Below are 23,137 nucleotides of genomic sequence, written 5' to 3'. Positions count from 1 at the left end.
TTTTCACTGCTGATATTGAGCTTCTCCACTGAGTCTTTCCACAAATGTAATCTATTTGATTCCTATGCATGCCATCAGGTGAGATCCATGTGTACAGCCTGCGTTTATGTTTCTTATAGAAGGTATTTGCAATGAATAAATCATTGAATGTGCAGAACTCTTATCATTGTATCTCTGGCCTTATTTCTCTCACCAAGCCGGTATTTTCCATCTACTGATCCTTCTTCCCTGTTCCCAACTTTTGCATTCCAGTCGCCCATTATTATCAGTGCATCTTGATTGCATGTTTGATCAACTTCTGACTGCAAAAGCTGGTCGAAATCTTCTATTTCCTCCTCTTTGGCTCTAGTTGTTGGTGCATATATTTGAATGATAGTAGTATTCACTGGACTTCCTTGTATGCATAATGATCCTGTCGCTCACCACATTGTATTTCAGGATGTATCTAGAAATGACTTTTTTAATTATGAAACCAACCCCATTCTTCCTCACCTTTTCATCCCCGGTATAGTAAATCATATAATCGTCTGATTCAAAATGTCCTATGCCAAGCCATCTCATTTCACCAATACCTAGTATGTCAGTATTTATGTGTTCCGTTTCTTTCTTAACAATGTCCAGTTTTCCTACATTCATGCTTCTCACGTTCCATGTTCCAATCACTAGTCCCTGCTTACAGTTGTTCCTTCTATATTTCCATTTCTAAGATCTCAGTCTCAATTGCCATGTCTGCTAGTCCAAGCGATAGTCTAAGTGTGCTCTATTGTACACAGGGTTTTTGAAGCCCAGTTTTTTTTGGAAGTGGATGGCCAATCCTTCTTCCTAGTCTGTCTCAATCTTTAAATATATATAATAATATCTGACAGACAAGCATTCCATAGAAAAGAGCAGATGAAAGACAATTTCCCAGTTATAGCAATGACCAATATATTCAATGTTGCTGCCCACCACGCTTCCTTACTCCTCCACAACAAGAGACTTGCAAATAAAAACTTTCCTTATAAAATAATGTGGGAAGTCCTGTAATTACAGTGCTAAGAGAAAGACAGGCATAGTCCAAACTGTGCTCTTCTGAGGTACCTCTGGCAGCATCTCACTGTTGGTTAAGTTTTAACCCATGCTGAGAAGGATCATCTTTTCCACAGGTCATTCTTGGTACTTTTCTGCTGCACTCTCTTTTTCTTTTAGAAGTTAGATTTTAAAAGTCAAAACAACCAATTAGCATTGAGTTGATTCTGACTTTAAGACCAAGTTTTGTCTCTCAGACTTTGGACATGTTGCTAGGAAAGTCTGTTCCTTGGGAAGAGATGTCATGCTTGGAGGGTCAGCAGAAGAGAGTAAGACCCTCAGCGAGTTGGACTGAAGCAGTGTTGGCAGCAGTGGCTTTGACTATGTCAGAGAAGATGCAGATGGTGAAGGATAGGACACGGTTCAGGCCTTTTGTTCATATTGTTGTTGCTGTGGTCTTACTGAACTTGAAGGCACTTAACAGTAGGACCAAGGGGAAATGCCCCATGGGGTTTCCAAGGTGGTCATTGTTATGGAAGCAGATGGCCATTTCTCCTCCTTGTCCTCTGCTTTCCCATGGGTCTGAGCACATGGAAGTGCCTTGCTTGACACAGGAACAGAGAGAGTATAGGCAGCTGCAGAAAAGTGAACACTTAAATACTTAGCCTCTACTTTTCGGTGACTCAAAATGACTTTTCGGTGACTCAAAATGACTTTATACCACAGTTTGTACTTTTCTCACTAGAGAAAGAAGAATGTCCTTTGGAAAGAGAACTAAGGGATGAATGAAGAAACCTTTAGGTGTTCAGGTATATGGAGGAGTTAGATATAAGGTTTCCACTCATGGCAGACAAGGGTATCCTCAGAAGGGACAATGAAGGGCTGTCATCTTAGATCACAGGACATGGAGGGAGGCCTTACCATGACTGTACAGTTCAGGCATTTGAGTCTCTTGCTGTCACTGGTCAGCCATTGGGATTAATTTTGTTGTTGCAGAGAATATACACAGGAAAGCAAACACCAGTTCAGCCATTTTTCTGTGTACAATTTGATGACATCAGTTACATTCTTTGAGTTATGCAGCCATTCTTCTTTATGAGTGTTTCCTCCCTCATTAACATAAATTCACAGATCTGTAAGGTTTCTGCTAAACCTCAGAAGTTGTTTTTGTCATTTTGATTCTGTATTGCTAATTCTCAAAAGAGCATAATGTTCAAGACAATTCTTTTTTCCTAGTTAAGCATTGATTTTAAGACTTCAAGGGATTTTGTTTAAAGTTTCAAAGTTTAAATTATCTAAGGGCAGTAGTTTGTGGGATACATTCACCCTCAGTGGCTCCAGAAAGTCTAGAGGCCATGATAATTTTAAATCCAATTCTGCATATTTTCCTCTTTTGATAAAAATACTTCTGTAAGTCTTGGATCAAAATGTTCAGTAAAGGTAGCCAGGTAGTCAGTCATCTAACTCTTCTGGTCTTTGGGCAAAGCAAGCAGTTCTCTATAGATGCAATTAGCAGCACAATCAGAGCTTTGTTAACAATTTGAGGTTCACCTTAGAGTGAGCCTTAGATGGCCCTCATGCACCGTGATCTGATGATGACTTTCAAGTGAAGATGTACTGTAGATAGAAAGGATGGGAGGAGATAACTAACATTCAGTTTAGATCTGTGGAAATCTGCTTCTTGTCTCTACTGAATTTATGCTATTGAACACCAGGAACAAAGGGCTTTAACATTGAACTGCAGAAGACCTGTTCTCTAAAATCTGTCTGTCTGAGCAAGGATAATGAAAGTTTATCAGATTCTCAATCTCTGTACTGCTTTGTGTCAAAAAAGAACTTGCCTCTATTGTACATGTTTCAGAGTTCTTAGGGAGAGTGGGAAAGCTGCTATTTGACCTTTTTTTAGTAACCTGTTGATTTGTTGGCATCATTGCAGGAGACAATATTTTTGACACAAAAGAATGTACAGCCTTCTAACTCAGTCTCCAGAGTAGGGGAGTGCTTGTTGAGGGGTCAGCCACCCTTGCAGAAGGCTGGGGTCAGTGAGGAGAGGCCAGGCGACCACTGACACAGGGATGGAGAAGAGAGAAGTAGCAGCAGGTCAGATGAACAGGACTGGAGTGTCACATTGTAAGCATGCCAATAAATTAGATGTTCTTGGGAGCACAGGAGACGTTCCAAATATTCAAGCAAAGAACATTCTCCACATGTTCTCCACAAACACTCGGGGCCCATTTTTCTCAGCCAAGGGCCCCTCCTTTGAGTAAAGTTCATACTATTCGGTATCTTGATTTTTCTGCACTGATACTTCTTTGTAATCCCATTTATATCCTTCTTAACTCTTCCCTTCTTACACAAACCGTCTCAGCCTGTCAAGGTTCTAGAATCCAGTTCTGTGTCTTCTTAGAAAACTGAGCTTTGAAATTGTCTTTGCTCCTTTAGGATTTTTTTTTTTCTTTTTTTTTCCCCATCCTCAGAAATTGTGTCTTATTGTCCCCCTGGCATTTAATAGTAGTTGCCGACTAGATAGTGGCTTAGTGGTAAGGAGTGGCACTGCCAACCCAAAGGCACATGGTTTGGATCCACCAGCTCCTCAGTGAGATGATGAGAAATCTTCACTTGTGAAATTTACTGTCTCTGAAAACTCGCAGGAGAGTCAGCTATGAGTCTGTTCCGACTTGATGGTACACCACAACAACAATGACAAATGGATGGTGGTTGTGTCCCCAGTATCTGCTGTGGGTATGTCTTGTTCACATTGCACAGGCAGACAGACTGTGCCCTGAGCTTCCATGTGGCCTCCAGACTGCTAGGAATGAGAAACAGCCTGTATCTGTGGATGCCACCTACATCTGTGATCGAGCTGGGTGCATGGGACGTTTACACAGTGTTACTAAGGGCAAAGTGTTGTTATTTCTAGAATATTAACACATTCAACAGTAGCAACAGATTCTCCAGGGAGATTCACTTGCCCTTCCCCAAATCACCCATTTCCATCTTCACATCATGGGGCAGATGCCCTGCTGACGTTAGATGTGTTCACGTCACTGCCACCTCTGGTACTACTATGCCATTCACTGGGTGGAAGGGAGTTGTCATCTCTCAAGACTTCTGCTTTGCCCCTGGGCTTTGCTGCTGGCTGGAAGACCACATCACAGGATCCTGGGAGCTGTTGCCCCCTGCTACGTACCTGAGCATGTGGGGCTCTCTTGCTCCCATGCTTATAGTACCCCCACTGCCCTGTTAGCTTCTAGAGAAACACAGCTTCTGCACAGGGCACCCAGGCCTCTGCCCTCCACAACCAGAGGTTACAGTTCCTTGGCTCTTCTAAGGCCTCCTGCCCTGCTATAGGCAACTGTTCCACCAGCAGGACCCTGGCCGGAAGGCTCTCACCTCTCACTCCGTGAGCCAGCGGGTTCACTACTGTTGTCTCACTAGCTTTGGGGTTGTACTTTCTTTTAAGTCTAAGAGGTTCTTGATGCAGGAACCTCTCAGCCTGTGGTCCAAAGGACATACCCTGCTATAGACTCTTTTTCTTGATGGTAGTGATCTCACCTTGAACCTCAGAGGGATAAGGCTTTTTCATCTCAGCAGGATGACAAAGCTGACTATTAACATTGGTAGGCTATACTCCTTTTGCGTAGCCATAGTAACCAGTGTAGTCCCAGCAAGAGTTTTCCACACTATTTACCTGGCCCCAGCCAGTCATTTTGTGGGAGATACAAGACCTTGGAGAGAGTGTCTGTAATAGATACTAATTCACCATACTGCAGTAAGTGTGCTGCTGCAGAACCCTTTAACCTTCACCTTCTCTGGCTCCTGTGATTCATTTCCTTTCCCCTCCTGGCTCTCCCTTCAAATCTTCTGTTTTCTTGCAGGCTTACCATTCCTCTGGCCTCTCTCTTTTGCCACTGTCCCTCTGAAAGCTCCTTTGTTGTTTGAAGTATCTTTCTTGCTTTTTGTGGATGTTTCACATCTCCTTGGCTCTAGTTTCAGCTTCATTTCCAAGGTTTGACTTAGTATCCTGTCATCATCTTCAGATTAACCTGATAGAGACTTTATCTGCCAGCTGATTTTCTTCATACCACTGTAAACAAAAAGCCAAGCTGCCCCTGCTCATAGACCATCCTCACAGTGGCGTGGACTTAGTTTCCTTGAATGGTATCGATTCCTCCCTGCTCTTTGGCCTCCTTCATAAAATCCATTACCCAGTCTTAATATCTGCTGTCTGGGCCTGATCTTATTCAGAACCTCTGAATAAGAGTGGTGTGTCTGAATTCAGTTAAGTCTCCTAGATTCTCAACTATCTTTCTGACAGCCCTCCACCACTGTGTGGTCCAGCTTAACCAGTCAGCATTCTGATCACACCACTTCTCCACAATCACAGTAGCCCCTTTGCTTGGCTGCCAGGACTTCATCGTCTTGCCTCAGCCTATCTCTTCAGATTAGTAAATGAAAGTTCCAAGTGTCCCGTGCTCATTTTCTGTCTGCTGATCCTGTGTTAATGATAATAATTTCATTCTTGAGGCAGTGGGAACCAAGAAAAGACTGCATCAGAACTAGCCAGAGCCCCCAGGCCCGGTCCTTAGCTTGCCCTGGAGCAGAAAGGAGATCCAGACCCTCATTTAGTAGTAGATTTGAGGGGAGCTCAGCCCGAAGAGTGAGTCTTCTGTCAGATGACCTGCAGTAACTGTTAGGACCTTGCTGTGACTTTATGGATGTTATCCGCGATGGTGAGGATGATGCAGGATACGGCAGGGTTCAAGTGTGGAGGGTCAGCTGTGAGTTGGTTCTGACTCCATGGCACATAGCAACAAAGTACTTGAAACCATTTCTAGGTTACTTAGGATACCTTACACAGTGTAAATTCGGTGTAAACAAGCACTTAGCTTCATCTTAGCCCTGCAGAAATTGCTCTCACCACTTACCTCCCTTCTTCCTCTCCCACAAATATTTTCCATTCATGACTAGTTGAATCTGCATGTGTAGGTAGAACCATGGATATGGAGGGTCAACTGTATATTTTTTATGTGCTAATTGATTGTAAGGGGCTCCCATATTTATATGTAAATATGTGTGTGTTTGTATGTGGTGTGTGTGGAAAAAGAGAGACAGACAGACAGACATAATTCATGCACCGTACAATTCACCCAGTTAACAAGTTCTTCCCAGTTTAGTCATGGTTGACAAAGCATCCCTAAATAGACTGGACTTTCTAAAATGTAGGTATGGGTGGACCAGAACAGGAAAAATCACAGGTTGATGCCTTACTAAAAACTTAGTCTAGAAAGCAGAAAGGAGGTGCAAGCCCTCATTTAGTACATTGCTTTGAAAGCAAGGATAGTGTGCATGTTACATAGCAGCCAAATCTCTTGATTAGCAGCATTGCAACAGTGGTGCCAGGCTCAAAAATGGCAGCTGCTTGCACCATGTTGCGTGTCTGTCATTCTCCACAGCCCTGGCAGTAATCCTGGCTCCTGCATCAAGCTCCTGAAAGGCCTCCCTACTCCTCTTCCAGGTCTTCCATTCAGTTACCACTCTGGTAGATCCACTTTATACAGATTTATGGGTTCTGATGTCACTATATGACCATGATTGAAGTGGTTTGAACCATTTTGAAGGCCTGAAGGTAACTAAGTGACTCTTACTATGTTGGCCGAGTCGTAGATGTATCACCACATTTTTTCACCCTCTTTCTTTTGAGAATAAGCTTCAGAACTATCCCAGTCTGCTGAAGATTTCCATGGAAGACTGAAGGGTAGAGGACCGTCGTCCTATTCTTTCCTAGGGATTCTTGTTTAGCCCTCACCTGTTTCTGGGCCCTGCCAACTTTTTTAGAGGCCTTGTTCTCTGCTCCGACTTTCTCTCAGAACTCTGGTGTATAAGGATCTTTTCATTACCTAGTTGCCACTGCACAAGGTGGTGTTCATCATTGCCTTCAAGTCAGAACCAACTCATAGCTGTTCCTCCTGAGGGTGTTCAGTGGCTGTTAATTTCATGGGAAGAGATGGCCCTTCTCTTTTCAGAGCAGCTTATGGATTCAAACTGCTTACCTTTGGATTGACAATATAGCTCCTTACCCACCAGAGCCACCACAGCTCCAACCATAAAACAGGGTTTTAAAAAGCTCACTTCATTTCCTTATGGTTCTAAGGGCTAGAATTTTAATGCCCCTCCAGTAGTGGCTCTAGGAGAAGGTCCTCCAGTGTCTCTTCCAGCTTTTAGGAGCTGCTCACCGTGCTGAGCTTGTCAATGTACCTGCCTCTGTGGTCAGATGGTATCTCTTTTTCCTTTTTATAAGCTGACACTCAGAATGGCTTAGGTTTAGGACCAAAAGGAAAGCCCTATTTGTAAAGTGGTTCACATTTGCAGATACAGGGACAGAGTTCGGCATATTTTGGGGGGAATATAATCAGTCTACAGCAAGTGTGTTACCTCCCTTCTGTGCTGGAGCAAGCTAAGCACCAAGCTGGGCTGCTCTCTCTGTCTTGGATGCAATCCTTGGTGGTGTGCATTGTTTTTAGAATTGTGTCCATAATCATCCTTTGCTTATGTCAGGGTGTTCCAATTTCTCTTTGATCCACTTTGCCAGAGGCATCTGAAGATTAGATCTCACCATTGACATTTGATCTCTTGTGGACTGAAAGAGCCAAATGATTTGAATGCAGGTCACTGTGCCCCAAACACATATTTGAGATGTCACTTTGGGAATCTGGACAGAGATTTCAGCTAAAGCACTAATGTTCCTGTGGTAAGCCATTTCCTACCTAGGACCTGAGGGACTCTACACAGTTAAGGAGGTTATGGGACTCCTAGGAGTTCAGTGTCTGATAGATAGTGGCTTTAGAGCTTGCCATAAAATGAAGGACCTTGGTGACATCTTGGAGGAATTAAAAATTCTTTCATTTTGTCACAAAACCCAGATCTAGCTCAGTCTTCTTCCCACCATCCTAAGAGTGGGAGATCTGCCTGCAGGCCCCTCTCTCACCCCCAGCCCACTGCAGTCAGGTGCCCAGTGCAGTCAGTGTATACACTGCAGTCATGTCCTGCTTGTGCCTGCTTCCAACCCTTAGCTCTTCTTCACAGAATCCTATATTCTCTCTGATCCTGAGGCCATGAATTGGGCAGTTAAAGCCCCAAGTCTTGAGAACTTACTTATTCATTCGACTTGACCTTGATCCTGACTCTGCAGCCCCAGGCTTCCTGCAGAGACTGAAATGCTCACACTGCTGAAGTCTCAGACTGAGAAGCACGTGACAGCTTGTCAGAATAGTAGCCATAGAATGGCCCCTTTTTGGCCCCCATCCTCACTATCTCCCTTCTCTCCTAAAATACCGAGCAAACGCCAAGCTTCTTCCACCACCACAAAGGTAGGAGGAGCTTTGAGGAAAAGCATCTCTGTGGCTAAATGAGGGAGAGGGTTCGTTCATTAGTGGGCCCAGCTTCCTTCTTTCCAACAACCAGCCTCCAAAGACACATCACATCTCACTCGTCCTGACTTCTGTCTCTAAGGAAGGGGTTGTCAACAAAAGTTAGGACACTGCAGTGAAAGAATAACCCATAATTGTGGTTGCAATAATGTTTTATCCTAATTGTTTGAGCAATGGTGAGTAGCTCAGAACCTGAAGTAGAAAATGGCATTGGGTTTATATTTTGAACAGAAAATATAATGATGTTTATATCCCGTTTATAGGAGTGGCAAGGAATTTACTGTGCCCAAAAGAAAAATGGAGATAATATTCAACAAAATGTGAAGATAATACCTGTCATTGGACAGGGAGGGTAAGTAGAAAAACAAGTGCTTGCATAATGTGCCATGTTTGGAGTCATTGTAAAATTTGCTTGGAATACTTACACGCTGCTTCAGAAGTTCCAAAGGAGAATTCATACTAAGATCAAAGTCTCTCCACCAAATGGCCTTCCTGGGTGGTGTTTCTCTCAGTGCCTCCTCATGGCTTGGAGGCCTGGGGCTAGTGGGTCAGGGCCATCTTACTCTACCTCTAGACACCCAAGGGTCCAAAGTCTATTAAGGCAAGATGCCATTTTTTAAGCAGCATGATGAAAACTCTTGACAGTGGACTTCTTTTATTTAAAAGATGTTTATCTACTCTGATCCATTTTATACCTCCTTGATAAGTGACATTTTTGTTAAACCCATGACAACTAAACAAAATGTTGGCGGTGCAAGCCCACCCTGATGCTCCTCAGAAGACAGGACTGGCGGTCTGCTTTGAAAGGGTCACAGTCTTCGGAATCCTGTGTAGCGCAGCTCTTGCCAGAAACATGTGGGGTTACCATGAATCCGAATAAGGCAATAGCATCTAATGATAGTCATGTTGTTTGTGCATCTCACTCACTGCTGTTCAGGAGGATAGCTGAGCCTCCAGTGGGTTTCCATGGGGCTGTAAGTCACACAGGGGGAGTTTCCCTTCTCCTGTGTAGTAGCCCCTGGTGGATTCGAAACACCAGAGAAGTGCTTCCGTTGGGTTAGCTGTGCAGCTCCCTCCAGACTACACCACCAGGGCTCCCATAAGTTTGCTGCAGAAGTCTATAAAATTAGGTTTTAAAATACTGCAAGTACTAATAATGTTTATGGAAATTCTCATGCTACCCAGATATTACTTTAAATGAAAGTAGTATATATTTTGTTGTTGTATACTGTAGAGTCGGAGCTGACCGCCCAGAGGGTTTTCAGAGGCAGTTAGTTGCATGAGAGGAGACTGCCCATCTTTCTCTCATAGGGCACCTGGTGGATTTGAATTGTGTGCATTGGGATTGCAGCACAGCTTCTTGCCACTTCCTAAAAAATGTATATGATTTGATCTAGAGTATAAAAGAAACAGATATGAAAAGTTGAAAGGGATGCGTAGAACCCAAATAACAATAAACTATGCTGTCATTAGAAATTACATTCTTAGAAAATTAAACTAGAAGAGATGCTTATTATTATTAATATTATTATTAACAATGTTTAATGCAAAAAGCAGAATGTAAAATGATACCTAGTGTATGATCTCAATCATGAAAATGTAAGAGGGGAAAAAACAGGAGAAAGGACAGCCTGATCATTGTTATAAAGTCTGCTTCTGTTCACCAAGCCTTCCCCTCTCTGAGCAAGCTCCAGTGCCTGTTACACAGCATTTCATCCTAACTAAGGCTGGCACTGTGATTGCCTCCATTTGACAGATGAGGAAACTGGGGCATAGAAATGTGAAGCTTCTTGCAGAAGGTTCAGCTGCCAACAAGTGGCCAATCCAAGCCATGGCCTCAGCACTGACCCCACAGCTCATGCTTTGTCACAAGGCTCCTTTCCTGGTGGGTGATGGCCTCAAGGCACTGCATCTATTCAGACTCTGTTCTGGTTCTTTGCCCTTTTATGCTCTTTCCAAATTTTTGCAATAAGCATATAGGGATTTGATTATGAGGGAGAACATGAGAACTGAAGAAACTGTAAGCAGATGAGAAAGTCAGCAGCATCTGAGATAAGCCCTCAGTTCCTGGTTAATGAGTTAAATGTGAAAACTGACCCTTGATGTTACCATTGGCTGTTCAGTGAGGGACTAGGAGCCAGAGTATCAACATATAAATGCTTGTGAAAATTAAAGCATGCCACGGAACTAGAAGTCTCTTTTTTGGTTAATATGCAGTATGTGTTTGCTTTTTTAAATTGTCCAGTATGGTGACCTGGGAAGAATTTTGTTTTTTCCTGAAGAGTCACTTGTTTTCTGCTGAGAATGTCTGTAGACTTGTTCCTTTCTTGGTGGCCTTGACCATCAGCAATAGCAGTACTTTCTCCAAAGCATTTGTGTTAAAGGGAAGTGCTGTTTTCATGAAGGAAAATTAGCTACATATCCCTCAGATTAGAAAACCAGGAAAGAAATAACTATTGTTTTCTACTTGCAGAAAAATTAGACACTATGTGTCCATTATCCGAGTGTGCAGTGGAAACAGCAAGGTAGGTAAGGAGAGCTCAGGGGCCCTGGGACCCCAACAAGCTTTTCCGGTCACATAACTAATGAAGCAGAACTAACAACTTCTAACATTCCTTTTTTAGGCTGAGAAAATAGCTGAAAGTGTTCAGTCTGACAGCCTTACAGGTACGGTGCCTTGTTCTTTCTCAGTGCCCTCCAGCTAGCATGCCAGATGTAGCAGGGCTGTGTGTTCCTAGCATCATGACAGCGTTTCTTTCCCTGGCTCCCCGAAATGTGTAGAGTTGGAAGACCTGAACACTTGCAGGCATTTTAAGAGGTGCCTGCACTTGCCAGGGCCTCGATGAATTTCTGCCCACTCTGGGGTGGGTCTCAGCCTGTGGGGGGAGAACTTGTTCCTTCAAATGCACAAGCTTTGTGAAGATGTCTCCAGTGAAGTGTGGTTTGCGTGCTTGCTCTGTGCTTTCTGAGATAGGCAGGATTGGGGCTCAGACCACTGTACTCCTTTTTCATTTTTATTTTATTGTGATTTACAGAGATTGGTTTTCATTCCTTCCTTCATACACATTTTCCTCCCTCCCACTCCCCCAATTCACTTTGTAATGTTTGTCCTGTTCCTGTTAATGACCATACATTTAATGTGTAACCTCCCATTCCTGTCAGATTGTCCTTCCAGCCCCCTGTTGCAGTGCAGTGGTGTATCTGTCCATTCTTTTCAGGCCACTGTACTGTAACAGAGAGAGATGTCTCCCCTAACAATGGTCAGCCACCAGCACACGGGGAAGTATCTGGACTCCATCAGACTTGCCTCACCTCCTGTTGTTTCCTTGGAATGAGTTTCCTTGACCTGGAATTCCTGTTTTCTTCATATATGTGTCATGGCCTCAGCAAATCACCTTCCTGAATGAGGAGCAGTGTTGAAGCTTCACACCTGCTCCAAGCTTTCCCTCAAGTACCTGTCTTCCCAGGCCCTGGGCTCTGGCTCCCTCCTCTTTGTGAGGGTTCCCAGGGATAAACCTTGTCTTCTGTCCTTTCATGCTGTTGGTGATAGGCTTTTCTCAGCGCAAAGGAATATTTGTTATATGCTCCTCTGAGTTTTTATTCTATGTAAAACTCTATGCTGGGTGCTTGGCCTGCAGAGTTTCTTTCTTTGAAGCTTTGGCAATAACCCAGCCAGACAGGGCATTTTATAGGTGAAGTTCCCTTTTAACAGATAAGGAAACTCAAGGACTACGTCATTTCTCCAAAGATATCTACCTAGGAAGTGGCAGAGCTAGTACTTGAATCTGGAATGACTGGCTTCAATGCTCTGCATGCTAGGACAGTTCCAGCTCCACAGGAGAAAGCCCCGTAAGTTTGCTCCCAGAAACAACATTACATGGAACACCCTGTGGGTAGTTCTGTTCGGTCACACAGGGTCCCTGCAAGTCGGAAATTGATTGAACAGTACCCAGAAACAAGAACAACAGAGAGAGTGGGGAGTACAGGGAGTGAAGAGGTGCTCAAGAAGGTCCTTCAGTAATGTGACAAGTTCTGGTTCCAGTGCGATGGAGTAGAACCCAGGCTTCAGCATATGGTATAGCTGTTCTCACGTGTTGTCCAGGTTGGGGAGGCAAAGATGGCAAAGCTTCATCTCACATACCTTGGGCATGGTGTTAGGGGAGGCTATTCCTTGGAAAAGGACATCATGCTTGCAAAGGCAAAGTGTTGGCAAAGAGACAGACCCTCAGTGAGACAGATTGACGCAATGATTGCAGCAGTGGGCTCATGTATGTCAGGAATTATGTGGATGTCACAGAATAGAATAGGGTTCAGGTCTGTTGTACTCAAGTCAGTGGCAAATAACAGCATAGACAGCTGAAAAGACTTTGACTTTTACCCTGTGTCTGGAGAAAGTGAGTTTTCCGAAGAGGTGAAGATGATGATAAGTGCTGTTGACTCAAGTCTGACTCATAGTGACCCTGTGAACAACCGATCTGAACCCTGTCCTATCCTGTGCCATCCTCACAATCTCTGACACACTCAAGCCCATTGCCACAGTCATCATGTCAGCCCACCAGCTCAGGGGTCTTCCTCTCCTTCGCCACACCTCCACCTCTGTAAGCATGATGTCCCTCTCCAAGTAATAACCTCTCCTAGCAATATGTCCAAAGTATATGGGAAGAAGCTTACTGATATATAATGCTGCTGAGAGGCCAGGGACAGTGACAGTTGACAGGCAACTCTTGACTTGGCATTTGGAGGTAAGTGAAGAGCTGAGAAAGAGGGTGGTCCATGGAGCACTTGAAGAGTGGAAAGTATCTTAAAAAGTGCTCCAAAAGTCTGCTGTGTTCCAGCAGAGAGGCTTTGGGCCTCAGCTTCCCATACCTATAAGGGCGCTCATCCTGCCAGGCCACAGAGTTAAGTTGAGGGGTGCTGATTACCTTTTCTCTCACTGCTTTTCCTCATCATAGCATCCCCTGGGTTTACCGAGCAGACTATGGAAATATTGCTAATTTTACTTGAGTAGAAAGATGATGCAGAGTAGAGTGTCAAGGAACTCAGGAAACCATGAGCAGTGACATGAAATCACAGATGGTGCTGAGCCCAACCCTAGGCCTAAAGAGCTCTGGTGCGTGAGGTCTAGTGGGTGAGGAGTTGTGCTGTCCACCCCTCTTTGATGTGTACTCACTATATCCAAGACTCAGTGTCCTTTGAGAAATTTGCCTCTGCCTTGTGGTGGTGACATAAAGCTAACACTTGGCTCATTCCTCCTCTGGATATTCCCCGAGTATGGCTGTGAAAACTCAGCACCGGGGAGGCAGGACCGAGGCACAGCCCTTCACCCTGCCTGCTGAGAGCAGCATCACAGGGGGTTGAAGTTATCAAAGGATTATCTGTGAAGTGGGACAGGATCTCAGAGGAGGAACTAAGGGGGATCAGAGTGATCCTGACAGGACTGGGCTGCTGGGGGCAAGCAGGTATAGTGTTGATGTAAGGGTGAAGTAACTTTGACAGTATTAAGTAGAAATTAAACTCTATTTTGTCTCACTTCTTTTTTCTCCCAGCTTTTTCTTGTCATTTGAATTAAAGCTTTATAGAGGGAGTTGAAACTCCATTCACCTATTTGTACACATTTTGGTTTATGACTCATCTTCTCTGCTCCCTCTCTCAGGAGAGCTTCCATCACTTCAGCACTCATTGCCCTTCTTGTACTTCAGAATGATGGTTCTCATGCCTCAGTTTACCTGCCCTTGTCCCCTTGTAGGCCATCCCCATTGGAGGATGTGGCCCATACTTTACTCCCCTTCAGGTTTAGAGCTTCACACATGGTAGGTGCTTAGTAAATGTTTACTGTGTAAATAAAAGGAAAAGTAATTAAAGATCTAAGTTCACCATACAGTCTTACCATTAATCTCCTTAAAATGTACATTAATCTTCTTGAAGCTCCAAGGAAGAGAAAACACATTGGTCTCTGTGTGGTCCGTTGTTACATGCCATCAAGTCAGAAGCAACTCTTAGCTGACCCTTCAGAGGTTATAAATTATATGGGAAAAGATTATTTGTCTTTCTCCCTTAGAGCAACTGGTAGATTCAAATTGTCTGCCTGTAGGTTCCCAGAGCATATAACAGACCACATATAGGGAGCTCTGGTTGTCTGTTATTTGCTAACGAGTCAGAATCCACTCATAGCTGACCCTCCAAAGGGTTTTCAGGAGAAGTAAATCACATGAGAGATTGCCCATCTTTCTCCCAAGTAGCAGCTGATGGATTTGAACTGTGTGCCTTTGGGTTGACAGCCCAACTCCTTACCACTAAGCCAGACAGGGGGAGCTGATGCCAAAGCTGTTCTCAAGATGGAGGTCAGAGTAATTGAGCTCAAGATAAGCAAGAGATGGCTCTTGGAAGTCAGGCTAGTGTAGGGAGATTGTGCCTTTCCTTGAATACTGAGGCATTCTTTCTCTGTCAGGTGCTAAAGCTCTTTGAACAATGGAATCCACTTGCTCTGGGGATTCAGTGGTTGATTGTTTGGCTTCTAACAAAAAAGGTTATCAATATGAACCCACCAACCATTCCTTGAGATAATGATGTGGTGTTTCACTGCCATAAAATTTACAGTTTTGGAGAACCTCTGGCCCCAATTCTTCTCTGTCTTATAGGACTGGTATGAGTTGGAATATATCTTTGAGTTGTGATGTTAGAGAAGAATACTGAATATCCCATGGACTGCCAAAAGAACAAACAGATATGTCTTGGAGAAAGTGTAGCCAGAGTGCTCCTTGGAGGCAAAGATGATGAAGCTTCATCTGACGTACTTTGGCAGGTTGTTAGGAGAGATCATTCCTTGGAAAGGGATATCATGCTTGGAAAAGTGGAGGGTCAGTGAAAGAAAGGAAGACCATCAAGGAGGTAGAATGATAGTGCTGCAGCAGTGGATTTTACTGTGTCAGAAATTATGAGGGTGGTACAGGATGGGACAGGATTCAGATCTGTTATTCATTGAGTCACTGTGAGCTGTACTCAGGTTGTCACATAATAACAACAACATGAGTTAGAATAAACAGCATTGGGTTGGGTTGGGTTTTAGCATGTGTATTTGGAGAAGCAAGTGTATGTTTACTGGGCATCTATTATTTATTCACCTAAGAAAGAGAAATGAAAGACTGTCCCTGCCTTCATGTCATTAATAGCTGGCAAGGAAAATAGTTGACAGTCTCAGGGTGTGTGAGGAGGCATTAAGGACAGGAAGGTTTCCCAGAGATGATGGGATTGCATCTTTAAAGAGAACCAAGAATTAACCAGATAAAGAACGGCCCCAAGTGGTAGTAAGTGGTTTATGATATTGTGGTTTGGTAGGTGAACTATTGTTTTTTAGGCACTATACGGTTGATTTTCCACTCTTAATGACACATGTCTCAAAGAAGAACTGTCTCATTGGATTGCCTTCTGCCCCTTTTATAGGCTGTAGCCTTTACAGGAGCAGATTACCAGCTGTTGTGGAGCTGCTGGTTGGATTTGAACCATCATCTGTCTTTCATTTAGCAATTGAGCACTTAATTGTACCAACAGGGCTTCTTCATAGTTGAACTGTTGATGTTAGGTGCCATTGTTGTCTATTACTCATTGTAAACAACAGATATGAACCAGCACATTATAACTGACAGTAGCTGGAGGGAAGGTATCCAGATCTTGTGTAACTGGAGGTGATCCTGAGGAGTTTGACATTTTCCTAAAGACAGTTTTAAACAATTGAAAAGCTTTAATTAGGAGTGACCTGGCTGCATTTGTGTTTCAAAAGGATCATTGAGCTGCATGTGAGGATGAAATAAAGGCAGCAATATTAGGGGCTGAGGAACCAACACACAAGGCTATTTACTGTAATCTTGAAGGTAAATGTCCCTGTAGGAAGATGTACTGAGGAGTTGGAATCCATATATTGAGATGGCCAGTTGAAGGAGAGGAGGGTTGAGCAAGGTAGATGCTCTTCAATGACTTGAGATAAGGAGCATATTTGGGAGAAAATAATGGATTTAATTGGGATTAATGAGTTTATTGATGTGCCTGAGGAGTATCCTAATGGAAATGAGGAGCCAGTCTGCTCAGGAGAGAGGCCTGGAGTGCAACAGCAAAAAACTAATTCAAGCTGTGGGAGGGAGTGAGATCCCCTGAAGAGTTTATTTTGACTGAGTGAGAAGAATGACTATGGAAACACCAGAGAAGCTGAGTAAAAGGAACTTAAGAAGAAATAATGAGAGAAGTGAACAGAAATCCATGAGCGTGAATGTATGGAAACCAAGTGTATCCATGAGCTGAAGTCCGTGACCAGTTGTGTCTAATGCTATAATTAAGTTAGGAAAGATTAGAATGATGGCCTTTGGATTTAGCAGCAAGAAAGACATCAGTGACTTGGACAAGTTTATCACCAGTGCCTATGTAGAAGAGAATGCAGCTTACATGCTGAGTGGATCACATAGCAGACAGCAAGTGAAGAATCTTTATGGTGATGTGTCATTGAGTCAGAACTGACTCATAGCTGACCCTGCAGTGGGCTTTCAGAGGCTATAAATCACATGAAAAGAGATTACCTATCTTTCTCTGGAGAAGCAGTGGGTGGATTTGAACCACTTGCCTTTGGATTGGCGTCTCTGCCTTATCACTAGGCCACCAGAGCTCCCTTCTTAATACTGGAGAGGGGAATATTTGTGCAAAGGAGCCAATGTGACGGGGCCAGGAGGGGCCAAGTCTGACCTCTGCCTGCTTCATAAAGGAGAACTGTCCACATCCGTAACATCCATAGCAGCAAACAGATAGCTACGCCTCATGCTCCTGCACTCCCTCTTACCAGTCATCTTGGTTTTATATTTGTTGTTAATTCACAGCCTTTGTTCACAGTTGTGGTACCGAGAATGGAGTAAATTAGGGAAATAAGTTGGGGAGTCGGGGAGGCAAAAAATATGACCCAAGTCTAGTTTTGGTCCTGCAGTCCCAAGTCAGATTAACAGCAACACACAGTTCCTCAATTAGTAAAAATCCCACTTCAGTTCAGTAGCACAAATCCAAATCATCCAGCAAAGTTTGCCTCAGCAGTTATAAGTCAGCTTCTCCTTCAATCACCCAGCACACAAAACTTTTAACTGGCCAGCACAAATACGAGAAGCCTCAGGTTACACGTTGCCACAGTCTGACCACACCAGTGCCACAGTTCCTTCACAATTTCTCCACCACTGTCATCGCTGGGGTCTCACTCTACAGTGTGAAAAGCGCTCTCTCTCATATTAGTCTCACAGCTGTTGATGATTTGTAAGACCATGTGTCCACAGTTAAGTTTGTTGGAGACCATCAGGGGCTAATGTGATAGAAAGTAAACTTTAAAAGTAACCAACCTGGGGGTGGGGGCAGGCAGGGAGAAAGGTGAAACAATGAGTGAATGGAAATCCAAAAGCTCTGTAAATGTTCATTAAAATTAATAAAATAATTTTTTTTTAAAAAGTAACATCACAGTTTAGGACTTGCATTCAAGTCCTGGTTGTGTGCTGGTAAAGAAGGGATTCCAGACAAAGAAGCCAAGAGAAAATACTACATGTAGACAAGAAGAACTGGCCTAGAAGTAGTGCCTATCATCCAACTGTATGGTATCTCCTGCTTTGCTCATCTGAAATGGGGACCAGCATGCCCATCTGATATGTTGGAGAGGCTCCTGTAAAGCGATGCCCAAGGGTTCACCCAGCGCCACACTCCAGATGCAAAATGTCCAGAGGAAAGGTCACCCTTACCCCATAAGTGATTACAGTGGGAAGGTTTAGAGGGAAGGAAGAGTCAAAGACTGTCTTGTCTTTGGAACCTAGAAGAACAGTGGTACCATTCACAGAAAAGGGGGTTGGCATATTTGGAAAGAAGATAAACTAAGGTTTGAAATAGATTCCAAAGCAATATCTCCTGTGCCTCTTGAGAGAAGAAAAAATGTTCTTCCCTGGCATATCCTAAATTTCCCTGGACTATCTTTAAGCTTCTCTTTTAAAAAGATATATTTTTTTAATTTGGTATGGTGATCATTTTATTTTATTTTTTTAATAATTGTAATGAACATTTATGGAGAATTTGGATTTCCATTCATTCATTGCTGCACTTCTCTCCCCGCCCAGCCCTCTCCCCCCGCCCCCCAGTTCACTCCTCTCTTTCAAAAGTAAAAGAAAAAAAAGATAATTTTATTCTTCCTTCACCCCTCCTTTGGGGTCATCATTATACTCAGTTATATAGAAATGGAGTAAGAGAAATTCTCTTGAGTTCAGTTCTGCAGTTTTCTGTTACGTTTTTGAGATTCCGTAATTATATAACCTGGAAACTATGGAGCACTTGGTTATGTTTGCATCCAGTGGAACATTTTGAGAGCCCCCAAAATCCATTTATTGATATTTTATTCTCTGTTCACTGTCTTAATTTTCATAGCCTTATAAATGGTATTCTATTCTTAATTTTTAAATTTTATTTGTGTATATATATATATTTTTTTTTAAATCCCCCTGAAGAATTTCTTATCATTTCATTGTTTCCACAGATACACAGACAGGCAAAGTCATTAAAGACAAGAGAAAAGATTCGCTCGAAATTAGACCTGTTGTCACTCGACCAGGTGAAGGTAGGTGCCAAAGAAGAGAAGAAAATATCCTTATATGAATGTTAAACACTAGACCAGTTTCCCCCAGCTCACCACCAGTTCATAAGAGGAGCACAGTTTCCAAAAACCTTCATTTACTTCCTTCCCTGAAACTCTTGTTATTTGGGTCCATTCTGAGCCTTTCAATGGAGCCACCAAACCCAGCTGACTGCCCTTCATTCAAATCCAATTTCTGGCAATGCTGCATAAAGTTTCTAAGGCTGTAAATCCTTATTGGAGGAGACTGTTGCTACTTTGTCTCAAGGAGGAGCTAGTGGATTCAAACTGCTGAACTCAGACACTAGGGCTCTTTAATAGAATTACAGGAATAAAGAAAAACAGAGTTTTCCTACCAACTGTTCCTTTTTCAAAATTAATAACTGATGTTATTTTATCAGCTGTAATTGTATCAGTGGTACATTTTTATCAATTCTTGAAGATAGATTGTGTTTTGGATTGCAGAAGTTTGCCACTGAAACTTTCCTTTTTAGGAGTGAACCCAATTCCTGAATAAATGACATTTTAGTTGGAATATGCAGGTAGTTCTTAATTTAAGACATACTTGCTTTATGAAAAAATGCCAGAACAACTATAAGATATCATCTCACCCCAGTAATATCAGCAAAATTTAACAGAACAGCAAACAACAAGTGCTGATGAGGTTGTGGAATAATTGGAACCCTTATTCACTGTTGGGGGGAGTATAAAATGGTGCAACCACTATGGAAGGTTGTATAGCGCTTTCTCTCAAAGTTGCAAATAAAAATACTGTTTGGCTCAGCATTTCCACTACTGGCAATATAATCTAAAGAAACCAGAACTGCCACTCAAGCAGATATATACACACTCATGTTTATTGCAGTTTTGTTCACAATAGCAAAGAGTTGGAAACAACCCAAGTGCCCATCATCAAATTAATAGATAGAGAAGCTGTGGTATATTCAGACAATGGAATACTATGCTGCATTGAAAAACAAGGAACTCATGAAATATTATACAAAATGGGTGACCCTGGAGGGCATTATGCTGAGTGAAATATCTCAGTCACAAAAGGACAGATACATCATAGTGCCACTGTTGTAAAGCGGGACTGACATTGGAGTTGGGGGAAACTAAAAGGGGTTAAATAATGAATACTGCATTGAAACAGATGAGGAAGAGAAATGTTTGAAAGGGATATATGATTAGGTATTATTTTGATGACAAGAATCCAGAATGAGAGCTGCATGGTGGAGTGGACGGACTGGGGCGGGTGGGGAGGGGGAAACCATTGTATAATAATGAATTATTTTTTATTTTTTTACTTTTCAAAGAGAGAAATCAACTGGGTAGGGGTGTGGGCAGGGAGGAAAATGTGCAACAGTGAATGAAGGAAATCCAAAGTCTTTATAAATTTTCATTAAAATTTGAATTAAAAAAAGAATTTGGTAGCAGAATTTGAGGAAGACTCATTAATAACCTTCATGTAAAAAATTGTGCAGAAAATTTATATCACATATAACTTTTTGAACTCCCAGATACAAAGATTGTCTTTGCAAAGATATTGGCAATAATAAAAACTGGGGCGGGGACTTCAGCTTTCAGCAGAACCAACTTAAAGTCATTAGAATAGAACATCTTCACAAGTTGGGGGTTTCCTGTGGTGGTATTTAAGATACATGGCCTGAGTGATCTAGTTTAAATAATAAAAAAAGCTGTATAGGTAGTGTAGAGACAAATATTACTGTGCACTTTCTGTGATTCAAAGGTGAAGTATATGGAGTTGGTTGTTACTGATTAAAAAGCCGAAACTTTTCCAAAGCAACATCAAGTGAGATTATGCTTAGTGGTCAAGATACCTTCTCTTAGGTTGCTCACAGATCTGTTGTGAGGATCATGTACAATGTTGCTTGCACCTGATCCTGGAAAGATGATGCACATTACAATCCTGCTTTGAGGGCAGGTATGAGGATGGCTCCATCAGGAAGCAGTGGGATGCTTGGGAAGAATGTGCCTTTGCCGTCAAGATGATGAGGTTTGAGACTTTGCTGCCTCTGCTCTCTGTAACTTCAGATGTGGATTTCCATTTCCTTGTCTGGAAAATGAGCAGAATAATGTAGTTCATAGAGGATCATGTGAAGATTAAAAAGAATGTGTGCGTTGCTTAGCAACATAGGTGCTCACTTTAGTGTTAGCAGCCATCCTCTTCGTCATCATCGTTATGATATCAAGACCCTCCACAGGCTAGGGTGGTGTAAGGCAGTGTTAAAGGCCCTTCTGTCCAGAGCAAGCTTCTGTCTACTCACCATATTATAACTTCTGTTGATCCTTGGCGAGCTTCATACATGTCTATATTTCTAAAAGTTAAACTTGTTCTTACAATTTTTTTAACCATTATTCTTCTTAATAAAATATTGTTAAGATATTAGCTGCTCAGTTTGATGAATTTTAACTACTGCTCAAAGTAGATAAACCTTTAACAGACATTGTTTAGCACCCAGAGGCAACCACTGATTTCCATCACTATACATTTTTATTTATTCCTGTTCTTCATATAAATGAGCATAGTGGTAAGTAGTTGCACTGCAAGCCCAAAGGCACGTAGTTTGGATCCTCCAAAGGATGGGCAGTCTCCTCCTATGTGATTAAACTGTCTCTGGAAACCTACTGGAGGATAAGCTATGGGTTGGTTGGTTCCACCTCAGTGGCATACAACAGCATATGGTGTGCACTCTTTCAGGTCTAACTTCTTTCACTTTGATACATCTAATGACATAGCATCTCAGAAACATCACAATGATTAAAAGAAGCCAGGCCCAAAAGAGAACACTTAATTGTGCTCGTGCATATCTGTATGTAGATCTGTACAGAACACCAAAGGGCAGTTGTTCAGACTGAACCAGGGCCTGCTTCATGGTTTAAAATTGGCAAAAATGTGTATCAGGGTTGTATCTTTTCAGGATACTTATTCAGGCTGGATGCTGAACAAATAATCCAAAAACTATATGAATAAGAATGTAGGATCCAGATTGGAAGAGGCATCATTAACAAATGATACCACCTTGCTTCCTGAAAGTGAAGAGGAATTGGATCACTTACTGGTGAAGATAAAAGCCTGTGTACAGCTTTCATTATAGATTACACCTTAACATCAAACAAAAATCCTGACAACTGGACCAATAAACATGGTAATTGGAAAAAGATTAAAGTTGAATTGGAAAAATATTAAAGTTGCAGAGGATTTTGTTTTACTTGGCTCCACACCCATGGAAGCAGCAATCAAGAAGGCACATATCACAAAATGCATGCTATGTTTATTGCGACATTATTCTCAATAGCAAAAAGATGGAAGCAGCCCAAGTGTCCATCAACAAATAAATGGATAGAGAAATTGTGGTACATTCACGTAATGGAATATTACACAGACTGAAAAACCATGAACTTGTGAAACATTACACAACATGAATGAGTCTCCAGAATATGCTGAATGAAATAACAGTCACAAAAGGATAAATACTGTATAAGACCACTGTTCTAAAAATAGGACAGTTATGGGAGAGGGGTAACAAGGAGAGCAGGAAAAGAACCTGTGTTGGAATAGGCGAAGGGAAGGTCAATCTGAGATAAATAGATGACCAGACATTATGTGTATTGTGGTTAACAATCTAGAACAGGACATACACTGGGTTGAACAGGAGCAGAAGGAAGACAAAGAAAATAGAGGGGGAAAATTCATAAACAGGAGGTGGGTGAAATGATACTGTAAAATAAATGGTTGCTTAGACACTGCAATAATTGCCTCAATTGATGGTAATTATTGAATGAAAAAAATGAGATTTGTGAACTTTTGCTCAAATAAACTTTCACTCAAATAAAATTTATTTATAAAAAATGAAACATTGGCGAGCTCTGGTGGCCTAGTGGCAAGAAGCTGCAACTGCAATCTCAGAGGTGCATGGTTCGAATCCACCAGATGCTCTGCTGGAGAAGGAGGAAAAATCACCACCTGTACCAGTCAGATGTTGTTATGTGCCGTCGAGTCATTTGCGACTCATAGCAACCCTATGTACAACAGCCCTAAACTGTG

At 42.4% G+C, this 23,137-nt stretch overlaps 1 protein-coding gene across 1 annotated transcript in view; it reads left to right on the top strand.

The window, feature by feature from the left end:
- The window catches only part of PDE8A (phosphodiesterase 8A), a 97,856-nt gene that overhangs the window by 40,193 nt on the left and 34,526 nt on the right, over window positions 1-23,137 (top strand). Inside the window, 4 exon segments of the mRNA XM_006885139.1 lie at window positions 8,702-8,790; window positions 10,912-10,963; window positions 11,063-11,105; window positions 18,973-19,053. Of these exon segments, the coding sequence (XP_006885201.1) occupies window positions 8,702-8,790; window positions 10,912-10,963; window positions 11,063-11,105; window positions 18,973-19,053 (265 nt within the window).

Source organism: Elephantulus edwardii, unplaced genomic scaffold (genome assembly GCF_000299155.1).
Source record: "Elephantulus edwardii isolate Elephantulus edwardi_28Jun2011 unplaced genomic scaffold, EleEdw1.0 scaffold00041, whole genome shotgun sequence".
NCBI classification, from domain to species: Eukaryota; Metazoa; Chordata; class Mammalia; order Macroscelidea; family Macroscelididae; genus Elephantulus; species Elephantulus edwardii.
The sequence above is the reverse complement of the archived record's forward strand: the minus strand, read 5'-3'. Positions and strand labels throughout refer to the sequence as shown.